General features: G+C 40.8%; 1 protein-coding gene across 1 annotated transcript in view; it reads right to left on the bottom strand.

Annotated features, from left to right (window-relative positions):
• CLSTN1 (calsyntenin 1) overlaps positions 1 to 18,404 on the bottom strand; it is a gene marked incomplete in the record, with an annotated part of 1,072,885 nt that overhangs the window by 332,996 nt on the left and 721,485 nt on the right. Inside the window, 1 exon segment of the mRNA XM_044063129.1 lies at positions 11,903 to 12,073. Within this exon segment, the coding sequence (XP_043919064.1) occupies positions 11,903 to 12,073 (171 nt within the window).

The raw sequence follows: 18,404 nt of genomic DNA on the forward strand, positions 1-18,404 counted from the left end.
CTTGTCATCCCTATAGTGCCTTTTTTAGGCAAGATTCAAATGACAAATTCACCACCATAACAGGTACAAGCAAGCAAAATCTGAGGGTAATGCTACTCAATGCTAGAAGTCTAAACCTCAAAATGCACTCACTCAAGGCACTCCTTAAAATGGAGAACACCGACATCTGTGCAGTGACAGAGACCTGGCTCAAGGCTCCAGACAGCACCCCTGCATTACCAGGCTATAATTCACACCACACCTTTCGGCCACCTAACTTGAACAGAAGCACTAAAGGCGGAGACGTGTCCATATTCATTAAGGATATCCACACCTCCAGGCTAGTTGCTCAGCATAAAGCATCTGAGATTATCCAAGTGCAACTAACTCTCGGCAAGACCGCAATGCAAATTGTAGCTTGTTACAGATCCCCCACAATGCCCAAAGATTCCCACTCCTCATTTCTTGATACACTGGAAAATATTAGGGTAAAACCTAACACCCTAATAATGGGCGATTTCAACTACCCAACCATTAACTGGGAAAACTACTCATGTACCAACTCTTGTGCTCAACGTTTTCTGGAATTCATAAATTCCAATGCCTTGGATCAACTTATCCACACCCCCACAATGGGGCAGCAATATCCTAGACCTGGTCATTACCAACATAGGCAACCGGTGTTCCACACCAGAGGTCAATTCCTCGTTGGTCAGATCCGACCACAAGCAAATCACCCTAGACATCCACATCCCAGCCCCACCCTCCATTAGGGAAACCACCGTAAAACATTTCTCCAAAGCCAACTTCACGCTTCTTAAGACAGAAGTGGCAAACTTCACGACACCCAAGATGACAGACAATAGAGATACGACTGCTGAATCCTATACAATTGCACTTTATAAGCACTTACACGAGTGCATGGATTGTGCAATCCCTAACAGAACCAAGGTGCTACCCTCCAAAAAAAGGAAGCCAATCTGGTGGACCTCTGCTATAAACAAACTCTACAACAGAAGAAAGAAACTGTTGCAAAAGAGTAAAATCCCATGATTGGAGGAACTCCGTGGTCAGTCTCAGTAAAAAGCTGAGCTCCCTCATAAAATCCTCCAAAGCTAGTTACAAAAACAAAATCGCTACTGATTCTAAAGACAACCACTAAGCATTCTATAGCTATGTCAAGAATCTCAATGGCAACACTCAGATCTCCTCTGAGTTACAGCACAATGGCACTAAATACACAGAACCAACTGATATTGCCAACATCCTGGCAGATAGGTTCAGTGTTAACTTTACCCCTCCCTGATCCCCTAAACGGCCCATCTCTATACCGGAAGAATGCAAAGTACCTGTAATCATGGCTGCACAGGTAAAAAAACACACTCTCCAAAGCCAAGAACACAGCATCCATGGGACCTGACAACATCCCAGGCTGCGTTCTACATGAACTACAGAATGAACTGGCACCCCACCCAAGTACCATGTTCAATCATAGCCTCACCTCAGGCTTTGTGCCCACTGAATGGCGCACAGCAACTGTTATCCCACTCCACAAAGGGGAGCCACCAAGGACCCCAGGAACTACCTCCCCATTAGCCTGACGAGCCTGGTCTGCAAGGCTATGGAGCATATCATCATGGAACTTATAAACAATGACATTGGCAATTTCCAAACTCCGGAGCTCGGGTTTGTAAAAGGCAGATCATGTCTCCTAAACCTAGGTAAAAACCACAACTCACAAACTTTAAAACAAAAAATGACGCTGGTGTCCACAAGGAGTAAAGAAGTCCTCAGGTACTTAACGCAGGTTTATTTTATACAAAAAGTTCAGCGTTTTACCAGTAAAAAATCAAGCAGCTTCATCAGAGAATAACAACAAAAAAGGCGCCAACCTTTTAAATAATGTTCAAAGGGGGAGTATCAAACACGTCACTTCCACAAGTTCAAGAGCCACATATTAAAAATACTTTTAAATGATTATCTTATGTTAAAAAAGTATATCATATCACAAAACCAACCTAAACAAATAATATAAAAACTCTAAAATAAAAACATAAAGAACATTTGTCTCTCCTATTAATAAGGCTATACAATGAAGTTTATTACTAATAAAATTATTCAACAAGTATGTAAATATAATACAAGGTAAGAATATGCAAATGAGAACCCTAATTAATAAATATTAATTATCTCAAAAAAGCCTTAAGTTTGAGAATTGATGAAATATTAGTTCTCATTGAGACCAGGAGAATTAAATGCATCCAATTTAATCTGCCATTGAAGTTCGCGGTTCTCTAACAGAATGGAAAAGGGGCCACCGCGAATACTTAAAGGGATATGGTTAATGGCCATGAAACGAAAACTGTGTCCCGGGTTACTGGCAATGTGTTTAGCTAACGCATTATCACATTTACCATTTTTTCTAGCATATGTGTGTTGGTAAATGCGTTCACGAAGCTTCCTATCGGTTTTACCGACATAGAAAGCCGGACAGCAATCACACATTGCAATGTACACCACTGATTTCGTTTCACAATTCATCTTGTACTTAATTTCATGTTTTCTATTCCTAATACTAAAGGTACTACCTACTCGGAGCAATTTGCACCAGTTACAGAAACCACATGTAAACGTCCCCTTCTGTCTATAAAAAGAGCTAATATCAGAATTTCTTTGCAATAATTCCTTAATATTGTTCCCTCTTTTATAAACTACTGTTTGGCGGGATCCAAATTTTTCCAATAATAAAGCATTACTAGAAATAAGATGCCAGTTTTTACAAATAATTCCCCAAATTTCTGGTGAACTATTATTAAATGTGGTGATAAAACTCAGTGAGAAAGAATCTTTATTAGAGTTAGATTCAATAAGAAGGTTACTAGAAGAGTTCAAGGCCAATGTGTTTTGTACAAAGTCCTCAGATACCTCAGTTTGAATAAAGTTATCTTTGTTCAAGAGAGGTTTATAAAAACCTTGCAATCTCTTAACTTCAACCTCATTAATAACTTCTTCCAACAAAGGAAGTGGATACCCTCGATTTAAAAACAGGTCCTTCAAAAAATTACACTCTGTCTTAAAAACACAGAAGGTACTACACATCCTCACCGCCCGAACCAATTGTCCCTTCACTATGGCCCATTTTTGTTTGAAGGGGTGAGAACTCATATAATGAAGAAGAGAGTTACAATAGGTAACCTTCCTAAATATTGAAAACTGAAACTTGTGAGAAACATAATTCTTGGATAGTCTAACATCTAAATAGTCAATCTCTATATTCGAAAAACGATATTTAAATCTTAGAAAATCTGTCGACTCATTAAAAGAATTGATAATCATCTGAGCCACATCACCATCTCCCTGGAAAAGGATGAAAATATCATCCAGGAACCTAGTGTAGTACCTAATATACTGCATAAGTTCTGGTTTATTAAACACATTATGCCTCTCCCAGAATGCCATAAACAGGTTTGCCACACTGGCACCACAGGGTGAGCCCATGGCAACACCCTGTTTTTGGATGTAAAAATCCTTTTCAAAAAGGAAATAGTTCGACGAAAGTACTATATCCAACAATTCCGTAACTAGGTCAATTTCATTTTTAGGGGCATTTAATTCGCCCATCATAAGACTGATCCATTCAGTTGCCTCTTGGTGAGGTATCGAAGTATATAAATCCACTACATCGATTGTCAAAAAATTAAATGAATTGTCAAAATTGATGTTATTAATATTATCCAAAAAGGACCAAAAGTCTTTACAAATGCTAGGAATGGTTTTAATATATTTAGAAAGAATGGTATCTATAAGCCTTGAACTAGGATGTGTCATCGAAGATCTTCCGTCAACTAATGGGGAAGTAATGATCCCCCTATGACGACACATCCTAGTTCAAGGCTTATAGATACCATTCTTTCTAAATATATTAAAACCATTCCTAGCATTTGTAACTTTGACAATTCATTTAATTTTTTGACAATCGATGTAGTGGATTTTATATACTTCGATACCTCACCAAGAGGCAACTGAATGGATCAGTCTTATGATGGGCGAATTAAATGCCCCTAAAAATGAAACTGACCTAGTTACGGAATTGTTGGATATAGTACTTTCGTCAAACTATTTCCTTTTTGAAAAGGATTTTTACATCCAAAAACAGGGTGTTGCCATGGGCTCACCCTGTGGTGCCAGTGTGGCGAACCTGTTTATGGCATTCTGGGAGAGGCATAATGTGTTTAATAAACCAGAACTTATGCAGTATATTAGGTACTACACTAGGTTCCTGGATGATATTTTCATCCTTTTCCAGGGAGATGGTGATGTGGCTCAGATGATTATCAATTATTTTAATGAGTCGACAGATTTTCTAAGATTTACATATCATTTTTCAAATATAGAGATTGACTATTTAGATGTTAGACTATCCAAGAATTATGTTTCTCATAAGTTTCAGTCTTCAATATTTAGGAAGGTTACCTATTGTAACTCTCTTCTTCATTATATGAGTTCTCACCCCTTCAAACAAAAACGGGCCATAGTGAAGGGACAAGTGGTTCGGGCGGTGAGGATGTGTAGTACCTTCTGTGGTTTTAAGACAGAGTGTAATTTTTTGAAGGACCTGTTTTTAAATCAAGGGTATCCACTTCCTTTGTTGGAAGAAGTTATTAATGAGGTTGAAGTTAAGAGATTGCAAGGTTTTTATAAACCTCTCTTGAACAACGAGAACTTTATTCAAACTGAGGTATCTGATGACTTTGTACAAAACACATTGGCCTTGAACTCTTCTAGTAACCTTCTTATTAAATCTAACTCTAATAAAGATTCTTTCTCACTGAGTTTTATCACCACATTTAATAATAGTTCACCAGAAATTTGGGGAATTATTTGTAAAAACTGGCATCTTATTTCCAGTAATGCTTTGTTATTGGAAAAATTAGGATCCCGCCCAACAGTAGTTTATAAAAGAGGGAACAATATTAAGGAATTATTGCAAAGAAATTCTGATATTAGCTCTTTTTATAGACAGAAGGGGACGTTTACATGTGGTTTCTGTAACTGGTGCAAATTGCTCCGAGTAGGTAGTACCTTTAGTATTAGGAATAGAAAATATGAAATTAAGTACAAGATGAATTGTAAAACGAAATCAGTGGTGTACATTGCAATGTGTGATTGCTGTCCGGCTTTCTATGTCGGTAAAACCGATAGGAAGCTTCGTGAACGCATTTACCAACACACATATGCTATAAAAAACGGTAAATGTGATAATGCGTTCGCTAAACACATTGCCAGTAACCCGGGACACAGTTTTCGTTTCATGGCCATTGACCATATCCCTTTAAATATTCGCGGTGGCCCCTTTTCCATTCTGTTAGAGAACCGCGAACTTTAATGGCAGATTAAATTGGATGCATTTAATTCTCCTGGTCTCAATGAGAACTGTAATATTTCATCAATTCTCAAACTTAAGGCTTTTTTGAGATAATTAATATTTATTAATTAGGGTTCTCATTTGCATATTCTTACCTTGTATTATATTTACATACTTGTTGAATAATTTTATTAGTAATAAACTTCATTGTATAGCCTTATTAATAGGAGAGACAAATGTTCTTTATGTTTTTATTTTAGAGTTTTTATATTGTTATTTGTTTAGGTTGGTTTTGTGATATGATATACTTCTTTAACATAAGATAATCATTTAAAAGTATTTTTAATATGTGGCTCTTGAACTTGTGGAAGTGACGTGTTTGATACTCTCCCTTTGAACATTATTTAAAAGGTTGGCGCCTTTTTTGTTGTTATTCTCTGATGAAGCTGCTTGATTTTTTAGTGGCGAAAACACTGAACTTTTTGTATAAAATGTCTCCTAAACCTGATAGACTACTTTAAAGCGGTCACCAAAGCTGTAGATGAGGGTAAGGTAATACATACAGCCTATCTAGATCTCGCCAAGGCTTTCAACACCATCCTCCACTCTGGAATTATAGACAAACTCATTAAACTAGGTATAAATCCCAATGTCACAAGATGGGTTGCCAACCGGCTCACTGACCGAACCTACACTGTGAAAGTAGCAGACTCTAAATCCAACTTCAGGCCAGTGACATGTGGAGTACCACAGGGTTCAGTCCTAGGTCCTCTCCTGTTTGGTATCTACTTCTCTGAAGTACAGGCTAACACAGAAGGTCTTTGGCTAACAAAGTTCGCAGATGACTGCAAACTAGGAGCCATAATCAAATCTTCTAACGATGTGGACATCCTACAAAAGGACCTCACTGAGACAGATGCCTGGTGTCAAAGCCATGGCCTCAAGCTCAATGCCAAAAAGTGTATTGTCATCCCTTTTGGTAAAAACTCTGTATCCATGAACTACCACATAGACGGTAGTCTACTTAACACCGAAAGTGTGATAAGACACCTTGGGACACAGGTGGAAAAGTAGTCTCTCCTTTGATAATCACATCGCCACAGTAGTTAGGAAATCCTTCTATGTGGCACACCTCATCACAAAAGGTTTCTCAGCCAGGAAAAAAAAAGAGGTCATTGTTACCCTCTACTCATCACACATTAGACCCATTATAGAGTACAACGCCCCTTTTGGTATGTACCTCACAAGACATCTACAACTGGAAAGGCCACAGAAATACCTCACAAAGAGGATTACTGGCATCAAACAGATGCCCTACACAGACGGTCTCAAAAAACTCCAACTTTACTCTGTCGCACATCGCCTACTCAGAAGCAATCTCTGCCTAACATACAAAGCTATGTCAAACCCAGAGCTGTTGGACATCCACGTAAATCAATCCCAATCCCTCCAAGCTACACGCTTCTAGGGACCTAAACCTTGTCACCACGATAAACAGAACATGCTGGAGGGATACATTCCTGTTCCAGAGACTTCCCATACTCTGGAACAAACTACCTATCTATATCAAACAAAGCTCCTCATTAGCACTCTTCAAGAAAAATCTTGATGATTGGATGGAAGATAGGAAATTCACCCTGGGATCACTTCTGTGGCTCTGCTTGACAGGGACACAGGAAAATAATTTTCTTGGGCGGCAAAAGCCAGGGTACCGTTTGGCTAGGCTTATATAGGCCCTAGGGCCAATAGACTAGTACCTACCTATGAACCTATAAGCACATCCAGGCATGTCTCCTCGTGGCTAAGCCAGAACCCTTGCCCTAGTCTTCCCTTCAGCTGTGTGTGCAATGAGCCTCATGGACAAATTACATACAGAATTAAGGGTTGCCAGCTGGGAAGCTACTTTAGTCTGAACCCCCACAGCTATGGTTCCTGTTAAGAGTGTCTAACAGCTCCTTTATCAGATCTCATTGAAGCTTGGTGAAATGTGCCACGAAGTTCAAGGACCTAAGCGTGAAGGTCAATGAAGCGTGCAAGTGCTTCCCGAATCTATCCATCGTCCTAGACTCCTTATTAGGAGGATGGACAATAGGACTCATCAGCAAATTCTTTTTTGGTGACTGCCACAATCATCATGTCATTTACTGGCACCCCTTTAGTCCAATGTCGCTGATCGCAGGAGCTGACAAAATACAGTCTGGTCTTTTAGTGATTGGTTCGATGGAGTCAGGAATCTTCCAAGCCCACTGTGCAATCAACTTAATTAGATCGTCAGCAGGTGGAGAGATCCAAGCAGTAGATGGTCAGGCATGGAAAGCCTCTAGGTATATTGACTCCTCTGAGGAAGGTTGTTGGAAGTCCAGCCACCCCTCTGTTTGCGGATCTCTAAAATGTCACTGAATGAAACATCTTCTAGGGTGAACTTAGGGAACCTTCCCCTTCATCAAAGTCAGTATCTTTCGTATAAGACTCTTCAGGGGAGTAAAAGTGCTTCTTCTTGCAATTTATCTTCTGGGGCACCTCCTCGATGGGACTAGCCAGGGATGTGTCTGAAGAGGACACAACCACCATGGTTAAATGCTGAGGGTTCTGTGCCCACTATCCCAGGTCAGAGGCTGGTGGTAACTCTGGTCGAGGGGAAGGACAGGGATGCTGTTCCAACAACAGAGGAATCGATTGTAAGGCCAATGTGGACAAGGCCCATGCCATGGCCTGGAAAGCAGGCCCCCTGTGAGGAAATGGACCTTGGAATTGAAATAGACTCCTTTGAAACTGTGGTCCAAACCTGCACTGAGGTAGCCACCCCCTGATCCTGAAGCTGGAGTTGAACTCACATGTGCCAAAGTCCTGAGAAGTATGGATGGTGTCAATCCATGCTCCCTGGAACCGACAACGAAGCTCCAACCCCCGAGAGGTTTCTAGTTAGACAGAACCGAAGAGCTCAGGTCAGTGATCAGCGCCAGAGACAAGGACCTCACCTGCGCGATACAGTTGACACCGGGACTGTCAGACTGGGAACTCCAAATGCTCAGTTGGAATTAGAAGAGGAAAGAGGACTGAGTTACAGACATGTAAAGTTTCACAGTCAGAAGTGCTACAAAGCAAAAAAGTGGCTAATCTCCTCGCTGCCAGGAGCTGGGCCATCAGCCTCAGAACATCGGACTCTGTGATGCTCTTTGTGGAATGGACCAAACAGACAGACGAGGATCAGGGTCTATTATCCAAGAATGGGCTTGGCATTTGGACTACAAACGGGTCAATTTTCAGAGAACACCGTGTGCGGGGCAAATCTTTAAAAGAAAACTCCTTCAGTTCTAAGATCGGTGGAATGTACTCATCCCTCGTTAGACCCATTATAGAGTACAACACCCCGTTTGGTATGTACCTCACAAGACATCTGCAACAGCTGGAAAGGCTGCAGAAATACCTCACTAAAAGAATCACAGGCCTAAAGTAGACGCCCTATGCTAACCATCTAAAAAAACTCCAGCTATACTCTGTGGCATATTGTCTACTCGGAGGCAATCTCTGCTTAACAAACAAGGCCATGTCAAAACCCTGAGCTGTTAGACATGCTCCAAGAAATCCCAATCCCTCAGAGCCACAAGCTCCAGGGATCTAAACCTTGTCATCACAATGAACAAAACATGCTGGAGAGGTAGGCTCCTGACCCAGAGACTCCCCATACTCTGATACAGACTGCCCATACATGTCATGCAGAGCACCTCCTTGGCCCTCTTCAAAAGGAACCTTGACAACTGGATGGGAGACAGGAAATTCACCCCGGTGATCATGTCAGTCGCCCTGCTAGACAGGGGTCCAGGGAAGTAAATATTGTGGAAAGAAATATTCAGGGAATTGTTATGGCTAGGCTTGTATAGGCCCTAGGGCAGATAAGCCTTATACCAACCTATGGAGGTGGGGGAAAGTCTGACCTGAGTAGTGAGTGGTGAAATTGTTGGTGCAGAGATCGGCACCGATGGCACTGATGATGGTGGATGCTTTCCATTTGGTTCCACAGAAACTGTGGGAACCGGGGGAAAACTTAGCCTTTTTAACAGGCGATTCCGACGAGAGTGTTTGAACACAGCAGCTCCTCTTCTTAGAGCCTTCATGACTGGAGGAAGAGGAAGAAGGGGAGCTAACAGTCTTAGATGTCGCAGATACGGCCTCATCAAAGCTTCATTTTTTATCAGGCCTTTCAAAATAAGCTTATTTTTCCTCTGTATGAGGGCTAGGTAACTAAAGCCATGACAAATGGCACAGTCTTCTTGAAGGTGCACCGGGCCCAAGGAGTAGACACACAAGGAATGTCCATCTGAGTTCAGAAGTTTACGATTACATTTCTGGTATCTCTTGAACCCAGAAGTGCCTTTAGTCTTCTCAGCCATGTCAAAAAAGGTGCTCTCACAAGCACAGGCATAGAAGAGAAAGGGAGGTATGAAAATTTTAAATTTTATTTATTTATTTATTTATTTTTGTCAGAAAGGAAAAAACATACCAACGATGGTACGACAGATTTACAGTAGTGGTAATAAGATAGAGGGAAAGAAGTACCAACAATGGTATGGAAGATTACCGTAAAGGTAAGTAAAGGAAGGGAGAACTACCACTGAGGGTAAACAGAAGGAACACACCCATAAAGTTAAGGACAAAAAGCTGGGTAAAGAATTAAGACTTTAGAGAAACGACTCAGTAAAGAATTCGAAAAAGGTAAATAACACTTACAGTAATGACAAATGTCTAGCTAGAGAGCTGACAGGAGAGGCACACATCTGGCATTTAAAGTGGCAAACAAGATCTGAGGTAATCTTGACAGGAGCATTCTGGGTAGAGCTAAGCTCAAGAGTTTTTGGAAGGCGCAAGCTGCAGTAACGGCCAGGATGGTTCCGAAACACGGAACTGAACCCACAGTCAAGGATTACGTGAGAACATCAGATCATTTATTTTCCAAGTCCCTGACTGTTGAGTTCTAGAGCAGAACAACTTCAGTTGCCCATTCCAGTTAGAAGCGAACAGGTCTATGCATGGACCCCCCCTCCCAACCCCATTGTAGAATAAGGCCCAGGAACAGTCTCTCTTCAGCATCCATTCACTGGGGACTAAAAGACCCTGCTTTACTGTTCTGATCCAGAATATAAGACACCTCACACCTGGGTCATTGGTCAACTTAAGGACTAGAGACGGAGTTTTCTAGGAAAATCAGAGTCCTGAAGAAACAGAATGACCAAGAATGGTGTTAGTAGAAACAGGCATTTGCAAAGACCCGGTGGTAGCAGTGGGTAGTGATGCCACCAGGGAAACTGAAGGCGAGAACTCCATATGAGCCGCTAATACCTCAGCACTATGTTATGTTTCAGTGTATTTACATAGAAATTTGCACAGTCAGAACAATTACAGATGTAGTGTTGAGGCCCCAAGCAGACAAAATGAGTGAAAATCTTTCTGAGGGATTTGCTTCCTATACTTTAAGCAATTGTTGACCTTTGTAAATGGGATACTTATCTGCACAGAGGCAGGAGACATTCTGGAAAAAAATAACTAAGCTATGGACTGTGATCGTTATGAACACGTGAACTGCACTGGACTGTACAGCTAGAAAACATTGAAGATGGCACTGAAGGACGACCTTCTTATATACCCTGATGTCTAAACGTCTGTCTTCAGACATCCATCAGCCAAGGATGATGCAAAGACTGGAAATCGGGCTGGTTGCATTTTTTTGTTTATGTTAGAAAAACCCAACTTTTTTAAATAAAGTTCCAGCAGAAGAAATTCTGATTACTAAATATAGAAAGAGCAGCAACAATACCTGAATAACCAAAGTGCACAGGTATATGCACTACATTTAGACACTGTAACCTTAGAAATACATATCCAAATTACTACCTGGAAACATGATTTTCCTTCCCTAAGCAAGAGGGGCAATTCATACTTCCTTGTTGAAATTAGATCCCTTTGATAAATACATCAAAGTTGCCATAAGAAAGCAGATTACCTAAAAAAATCAATGCCATACAGAAAAGAAATCTAACAAAGTACTGTAACATATCATAAAACCACCTAACACAATGTAAACAGCTTGACAGAAAACTTCTACAGAGACCTACAATGAAACATTACGTGAAACATTTAAAATAATCTGAGAAAAATTAAATGAAACTGTTACAGAAACTGGACCAAAGGACGCAACTGTTCGCCATAAAGCAGTATATTTAAAAAAAAAATAACTGGAATGTGACAATCATAATCCTGTGAGAATGTCAAAAGCTGAATGCTTTAGCATTCTGGCAAAGTGGTACCTGATTTGGAGACAGATTATACAAAAGTACGGTATGTAGTGGAAGGTGCACACTCTAAACAGGTCTTAATACAACGAATAAACTACTTTACTATACCCTGCAAACAAAACTGGAAAAGAAAAAGCACTCTCTAAAACACTATTATGTTAATGGGTCAGTGAGTAATGAATTAGTTATGTCAACCTCAGCCCAGATGTTCACACACAGTGACATTGTGTGAGTACCAAACAGAAATGGTTTCCATCCGTGTTCTTACCTGAAATGATCATGCCAAGGTTGGAACTACTCATCTCAATGCCTTTCTGCTGGAGTTGCAACATGTCGACTTCTAGGCTCTCCTGCTCTGGATCCAACTCATCTCCCAGTACACTAATTTCACAGCTATCAAGATTATGCAGAATCTCTTCTGATACCATGGATTCTTGTACTACAAATAGAATTGTACATAAAAATGGCTGAATTATGGGTATCTGCACAGTATTTCAGTAAAGGAATATCAAAACAAAGTGTACAGACATTACAGGACTGCAGGAATATAAAATTTTAACACTGCTATTTTTCTTTTAAATACATCAAGCTATTTCTCATCTACTCACTTGTTCATCCTTACAAGATCACATGCAAATACATTAAGACAACATCATCATAACTTGTGGTGAAGACACTGTCATCACAGGTAGCAACAACTCTTGTAATCATTACTATTTCTAGCTGTGCAATGATATTTGTGCAAAGTGTACATGCTTCTGCAAAGGACAAGACCAGCACCAACAATTCATTCTCTGATTACCCAATTAATTCACTTAAGGGGTGATGGGTTATCAGAACCTATCCTGTCATCCGATGAGCGCAATGATGAGAAACTACTCACATTTAAGGTTGTTCATTGGATCATAGCAGGTTATTAGGCTAATGGCCCTGGGGCCCTTACAAGCCTAGCCAATACTTTATCCCCAAAAAGAAACTTCAGTCAGCACCTGTCGCCCCTGTCAATGAGGGACACAGGTGGAAGGGTGGTATAATGGTTAAGGTGTTTGCCTTACAAACACAAGGTGCAGGGTTTGAGTCTCACAAGGGATAATTGGCTAGGCTTAAAATGGCTCGCAAGGGCAGTTAGCCTAGTACTAACCTATGAACCCCTGGGACAAATTTGTGGTGTCCCATCCACTCATCAAGGTTGCACCTGAAGAGGGTCAGTGAGGTACTCTGATGTGTATGGGAAGTCTATTTCAGAGACGGGGCAGCCTCTGGGAGGCAAACCTGCCTCTCTAGGAGGTTTTATTGATGTTGCATATTAGATTTAGGCCTTTTAAGTTAGCTCATTACAGGGCACACACAGACACACACTCTCATATGGCACATAGATATACAGGCAAGCTGAAGGACCAACTCTCCCACAGTATGTCTAAGATGGGGAGGAAAGTGCATGCGAACCAGGGAAAGGTCACTCAACAGTAAATCATAATTAACATTTAGGCTACTTCCCACAAACTTTTACTTCACCCTGGCCACATATACATTACCCACGCAGAGTCCCTATAAAGGGAGTCTGTGTCTTACACCAATAAGATATTTTTTCAGTTCTTTGAGTCCTTTATGGTTTTCATATATTCAGAAATGCTATCTGTGAGAAAACAGCTTTATAGAAACAGTTTTAAAGGCTAAAAACATCATTGTACAGTAGTTTAATAAAACATTTTAATAAAATCTGGTAACCTACCTAGCTTTTCTTACAGGAAAGGAGAGAGAAGCACTTTCAGTGTAAATCAGTTAGCCTCAGCAATAAAACAAATGGCTAAAAAGACTAATTTGCATTTGTTTAGCAAAACATTACAGCGAAATAATACAATAAGGATAAGGCAATGATGTACCTTTACTACTACAAAAAGAATAGTGTAAAATCTTAGCATAACCACAGATGCCCTTCTAATCTATGTTGCAGTGTTCTTCACATATGGGAGATCCTCCACACAAGTGACTCGAGGTCTGGCCAGCATACAACCGCTTTTAGCTACTGCAGGTACATGGGAAGTCACATGTATGGCCTGAAAAATGTCAGCCATAAAAGGACATCCGCATATACAATCCTCAGAACTGAAATGTATCAGGAGGAACACCAGTGCAAGGAAAGAAAATAATCTGACATCCAATGAAAAAAACAAGGTATTGGGGGGGGGGGTACTGCAACACAGAAGCAAAAGACTTCTATGGTTATGTTAAGGTTTTACCCAACTATTCAATGCTGTAGTACTCTTTACATCTGGGAGAGTACCAAAGCTTAGTAAGAACCCTGGGAGGAGAAGGAACAGAGGAGCTTTCTATAAAGCCACAAAGAATGGCTCTAGCAAACCCAACATGGACCTACAAATACTATCCAGCTTGTAATGCTTGGTGAAAGTATGAACAGAAGACCAAGTGGCAGCCTCTAAACAGCTTTTAATATCCAAGCCTTTAAAGAACACACCAGAGGAAGCCACAGACCTAATGGAGCAAGTCCCAACAGGAACAGGAAGCGTTGAGTCTGACCCATGAAACACATAATAAAACTGCCTTAGAAATCGAAGAGGAAACTGTCTGTTTGGAAAGAGGCAAACACAGAGCCCGGGGATGAAAAGAAAACACTTGATGAGACTTTCTAATAGCCTTAGTTTTATCCAAATAAAATTTGAGTTGTCTATGCACATCCAGGGTGTGTAAGATCCTCTCACTGGGGGATTGAGGAGAAGGGAAGAAGGTTGGCAATAGAATAGATTGCCTAAGAGACAACTCATGCACCACCTTGGGCATAAAGGAAGGCTTAGTATGCAGACAGACTATCTATAGATCAGTGTGTGTGTATGCACCTTTAAGTTGTTATCCAAGGGCTTGCACAAGTGTATAAATACTGAGCACATTCGAGCCTGACTGCCATTTTGTAGTAAGCTGTTGAGATGTAAGCATGCATGTATACCAGGTCTGTCTGTTAACCGGTTTGTTTATATTTTATGATGTTGCTATCCATCCTGATGTGTTTCTATGTATTAAAGCATCTAAACTAAATATCCCACCTGCTTGTCATCTTTGACAGTGAGGAACAAGCGACATGGTGTCAGATGCGGCATGTCTAAAAAGGACGTGGTGCCAAGATGGAACCCAGATTCTTCAGTTTGAGACTGAGGGGCACTCAGTTGAAACTGGAGGAATATAGAGGAGTGAATCATCCCTACAGCACACACACTTCGCAAAACAGGTCAGAATCAAATTTCAGATGTTAAAACCTGCTCAGCGCTACTTCTTATTTGCATATTTGCAAAATTTGAAACGAGGCATACAGAACTCTCAAACAATATTCGCAGAAACCAATATGTCCAATATTGATAAAAATATTCAAATTACTATGGAAAATGTTTGAAATAAAGTACAATGTGCATAAAACGAATAAAATAAAAGGAAACAACCAATTTTTTTGCTAAGCACATATTTTTTGTATTAATCAAAGATATTTGAATTATCAGAAGTATATAAAGTGATTGCATGTTTGTGCAGTATTATAGGAAAATTATTTAGCAAAATACAGCCATTTCAGAGCATATATTACAAAGTACAGTATTTTGAAGAGTTTAATGTGCATCTAAATGTTACAAGCTCACACAACAGTTTTGTTCATACACAATTACAATGAACATATTTTCAGTGTGTTTTGCATACTTTGTGGGTATGGCAGACAGATTTCAAAAATCCAGTGCACTTGTGTTTGGCAACAAAATTGCTGAGAACTAGAGTTTGAGCACAAGTACGATATTTTCATACAGGCTGCATTGTTTGATTGTACAAAGGCATTTACCTTGCTTAATGTGGCTGGGTCAGAAGCCATAGAAAGGGAAAGTTCATTTGTGTATGCACCTGCTATTTATGCAGCAGAGGTGGAAAACCGTCACACTGTTGTACCAGCTGAGTCAAGGGAGGACCCTGAGTGCTTAAAACAGACGTTCTGTCCTTACCATAACGTTCCATGTGTGATGCCCATCTCATCCTTTATTCTCACTGATGGGTTGGATCAGTCTCAGCCTTTACATAAGCTTGAGGTCCTCAGCCAAGCTCGTGGACACTTCTACCCCCCCCCACAATACACCTGTTCCATAAAGTACAGTTTTGTACCTACCATAAATGTAGATGTTCGAGGATTCCATTGCTGCAGTATCCTCTTTTTTTTGCCCCAGATGTCGAAGAGACCTAAAAGACAGGCAGTCCCCTAGTGGGAATGGCCTAAAATCAGCTGAATCTCCTTGCATGATGATGGGAATAAAAAAATGCAATGCAAAGCCAATCCACCTAGAAATAGTTTGTTTTGACACAACAATGGTGGGTCACAATCAAGTGAGCTGAAATTGCATTGCAGCATGATCTTAATGGAAGAAGAAGGACAAACCTTACAATAACTCAGTAGATATTTGAGAGCCACACTCAAATTAAGCTCAGAAAGAAATCTCAAATTTTGCTGTACTCCAAAATAAAAATCTCTTCCATTTTTCATCCCATAATTGTCTCTCTTTAATTAAATAGTACCTTGGAAGAAGAGGCAGAGGTGAGCAGGCATACACATGAAGGTTTTCACTGAAAGACAGAGCATCCACTTTCCAAGCTTTCGGGCCTGGACGGACTATACCCAATAGTCAGGACTGCAGCAATGGAAGACGAAGAACATCCTCAGATCTTGTCTGCCGGCCCAGCAGTCAGTGGAAGAATACATTACCAAGAGAATGTAACAAAGATATTATACAAGCCATACCTTAGAGACTGTACAGTCCTATAAAAATCCAAGCTACTAGGTCTACCAGGAGGGGGAATGGTGGGTGGGGACGAGATGGACAACACACATGGAACGTTATGGTAAGAACAGAACGTCTATGTGTTGTCAATCTCATCTTTATTCTCACTGATGGGACCTCGTCCATAGCTCCCTAATTCTTGGGTGACTAATGGGAGAATGTTCCTCAGAACCATAGAACCAAATGATGCTCTACTCCTAGAGGCCAAATCTAACTTGTAATGAGTGATGTAAGTATATGGTTTAGCCCATGCAGCTGCAGCACAGATGCTGTATAAGGGTAATATGGCTTGTAAAGCCACTGAAGTGGCTACTGCCGTGGTAGAATGAGCCTTGATAGGATTTGGAATAGTCTTGTGGTGAGAAATGTATATAAAATATATACATTGTGATAGCCAACTGGATAGTGTTACTTTAGAAACTGGTTGGTCTTTCCTAATGTCTGAATAAGAGATAAAGAGCTGATCTGACTTTCTAAATTGTGATGTTCTGTGTAAATAGAAATGTAATTGTCAATGGATATCTAAAAGGTGGAAAGAGTATTCCCCTAAGTCAGAAGTGAACAACTTCATGGCACCCATGCAGACTAATGAAAGTTCGACCTCTGAATCCTACGCTAAGGCAATGTACGAGAACACCCACTTGTGCATAAATCGTGCCATCCCAAATAGAACCAAGATGCTCTCCTCCAAAAAAAAAGGAAGCCAATCTGGTGGCCCCCTGCCATAAACAAACTATACAACAGAAGGAAGAAACTGTTGCAGAAAAGATGAAAATCCCAGGATGCAAAAAACTCCCTTACCAGCCTCAGTAAGAAGCGGAGGTCATAAAATCCTCCAAAGCTAGTTACGAAAATAAAATTACCAAAGAATCCAAAGACACCCAACAAGGCATTCTACAGTTATGTCAAGAATCTAAACTGCAATGCTCAGATCTGCTCTGAGCTACAACAGAATGGCATTAAATAAACTGATTCCAAGGATATTGCCAATATTCTGGCAGATCGATTTAGTGCCAACTTCACCCCCCTCTCACCCCCTAAAGGACCCATCTCAATACCAAAAGATTGCCAAATTCTGGTAATCATGGCCACACAGGTAGAAACCGCACTCTCCAAAGCTAAGAATACAGCAGCCATGGGACCAGATGACATCCCGGGCTGTGTACTACATGAACTACAAAATGAACTGGCACCTCACCTAAGTGTGATGTTTAATTATAGCCTCACCTCAGGCTTGGTGCCCACTAAGTGGTGCACAGCTACAGTTATCCCACTCCACAAGGGGGGATCCACCTTGGATCCTGGGAACTACCGTCCCATCAGTCTGATGAGCCTGATCTGCAAGGGCATGGAACGCATTATCATGGAACTTATAAACAAAGACATTGGCAACCTCCAGACACTGGACCCCACCCAGTTTGGGTTCATGAAGGGCCAATCTTGTCTCCTGAACCTGATTGACTTCTTCGAATGAGTCTCCAGAACTGTGGATGAGGGTAAGATGGTCTACACAGCCTATCTGGACCTCGCCAAGGCCTTCAACACCATCCCCCACTCTGGAAATACAGATAAACTTACTTAGCTGGGCATAAATCCCTACGTCACTCGATGGGTTGCCAACTGGATTACTGACAGAACCCAGACTGTAAAAGTAGCCAACTCTAAATCCAGCTCCAGGCAAGTGGAGTACCTCAGGGTTCAGTCCTGGGAACGCTCTTGTCTGGCATCTACTTCTCTGAAGTGCAGGCCAACACTAAGGGACTCTAGCTAACAAAGTTCAGAGAGGATTGCTAATTGGGAGCCATTACTGAATCCCCAAATGATGTGGATATTCTACAAAAGGACCTTACAGAAACAGATGCTTGGTGCCAGAGCCATGGGCTCAAGCTTAATGCCAAGAAATGTATAGTTATCCCCTTTGGGAAAACACATGTACCCATGAATTACCAC

This window comes from Protopterus annectens, chromosome 2.part1 (assembly GCF_019279795.1).
Source record: "Protopterus annectens isolate FY-2018-M chromosome 2.part1, PAN1.0, whole genome shotgun sequence".
Lineage (NCBI taxonomy): Eukaryota > Metazoa > Chordata > Ceratodontiformes > Protopteridae > Protopterus > Protopterus annectens.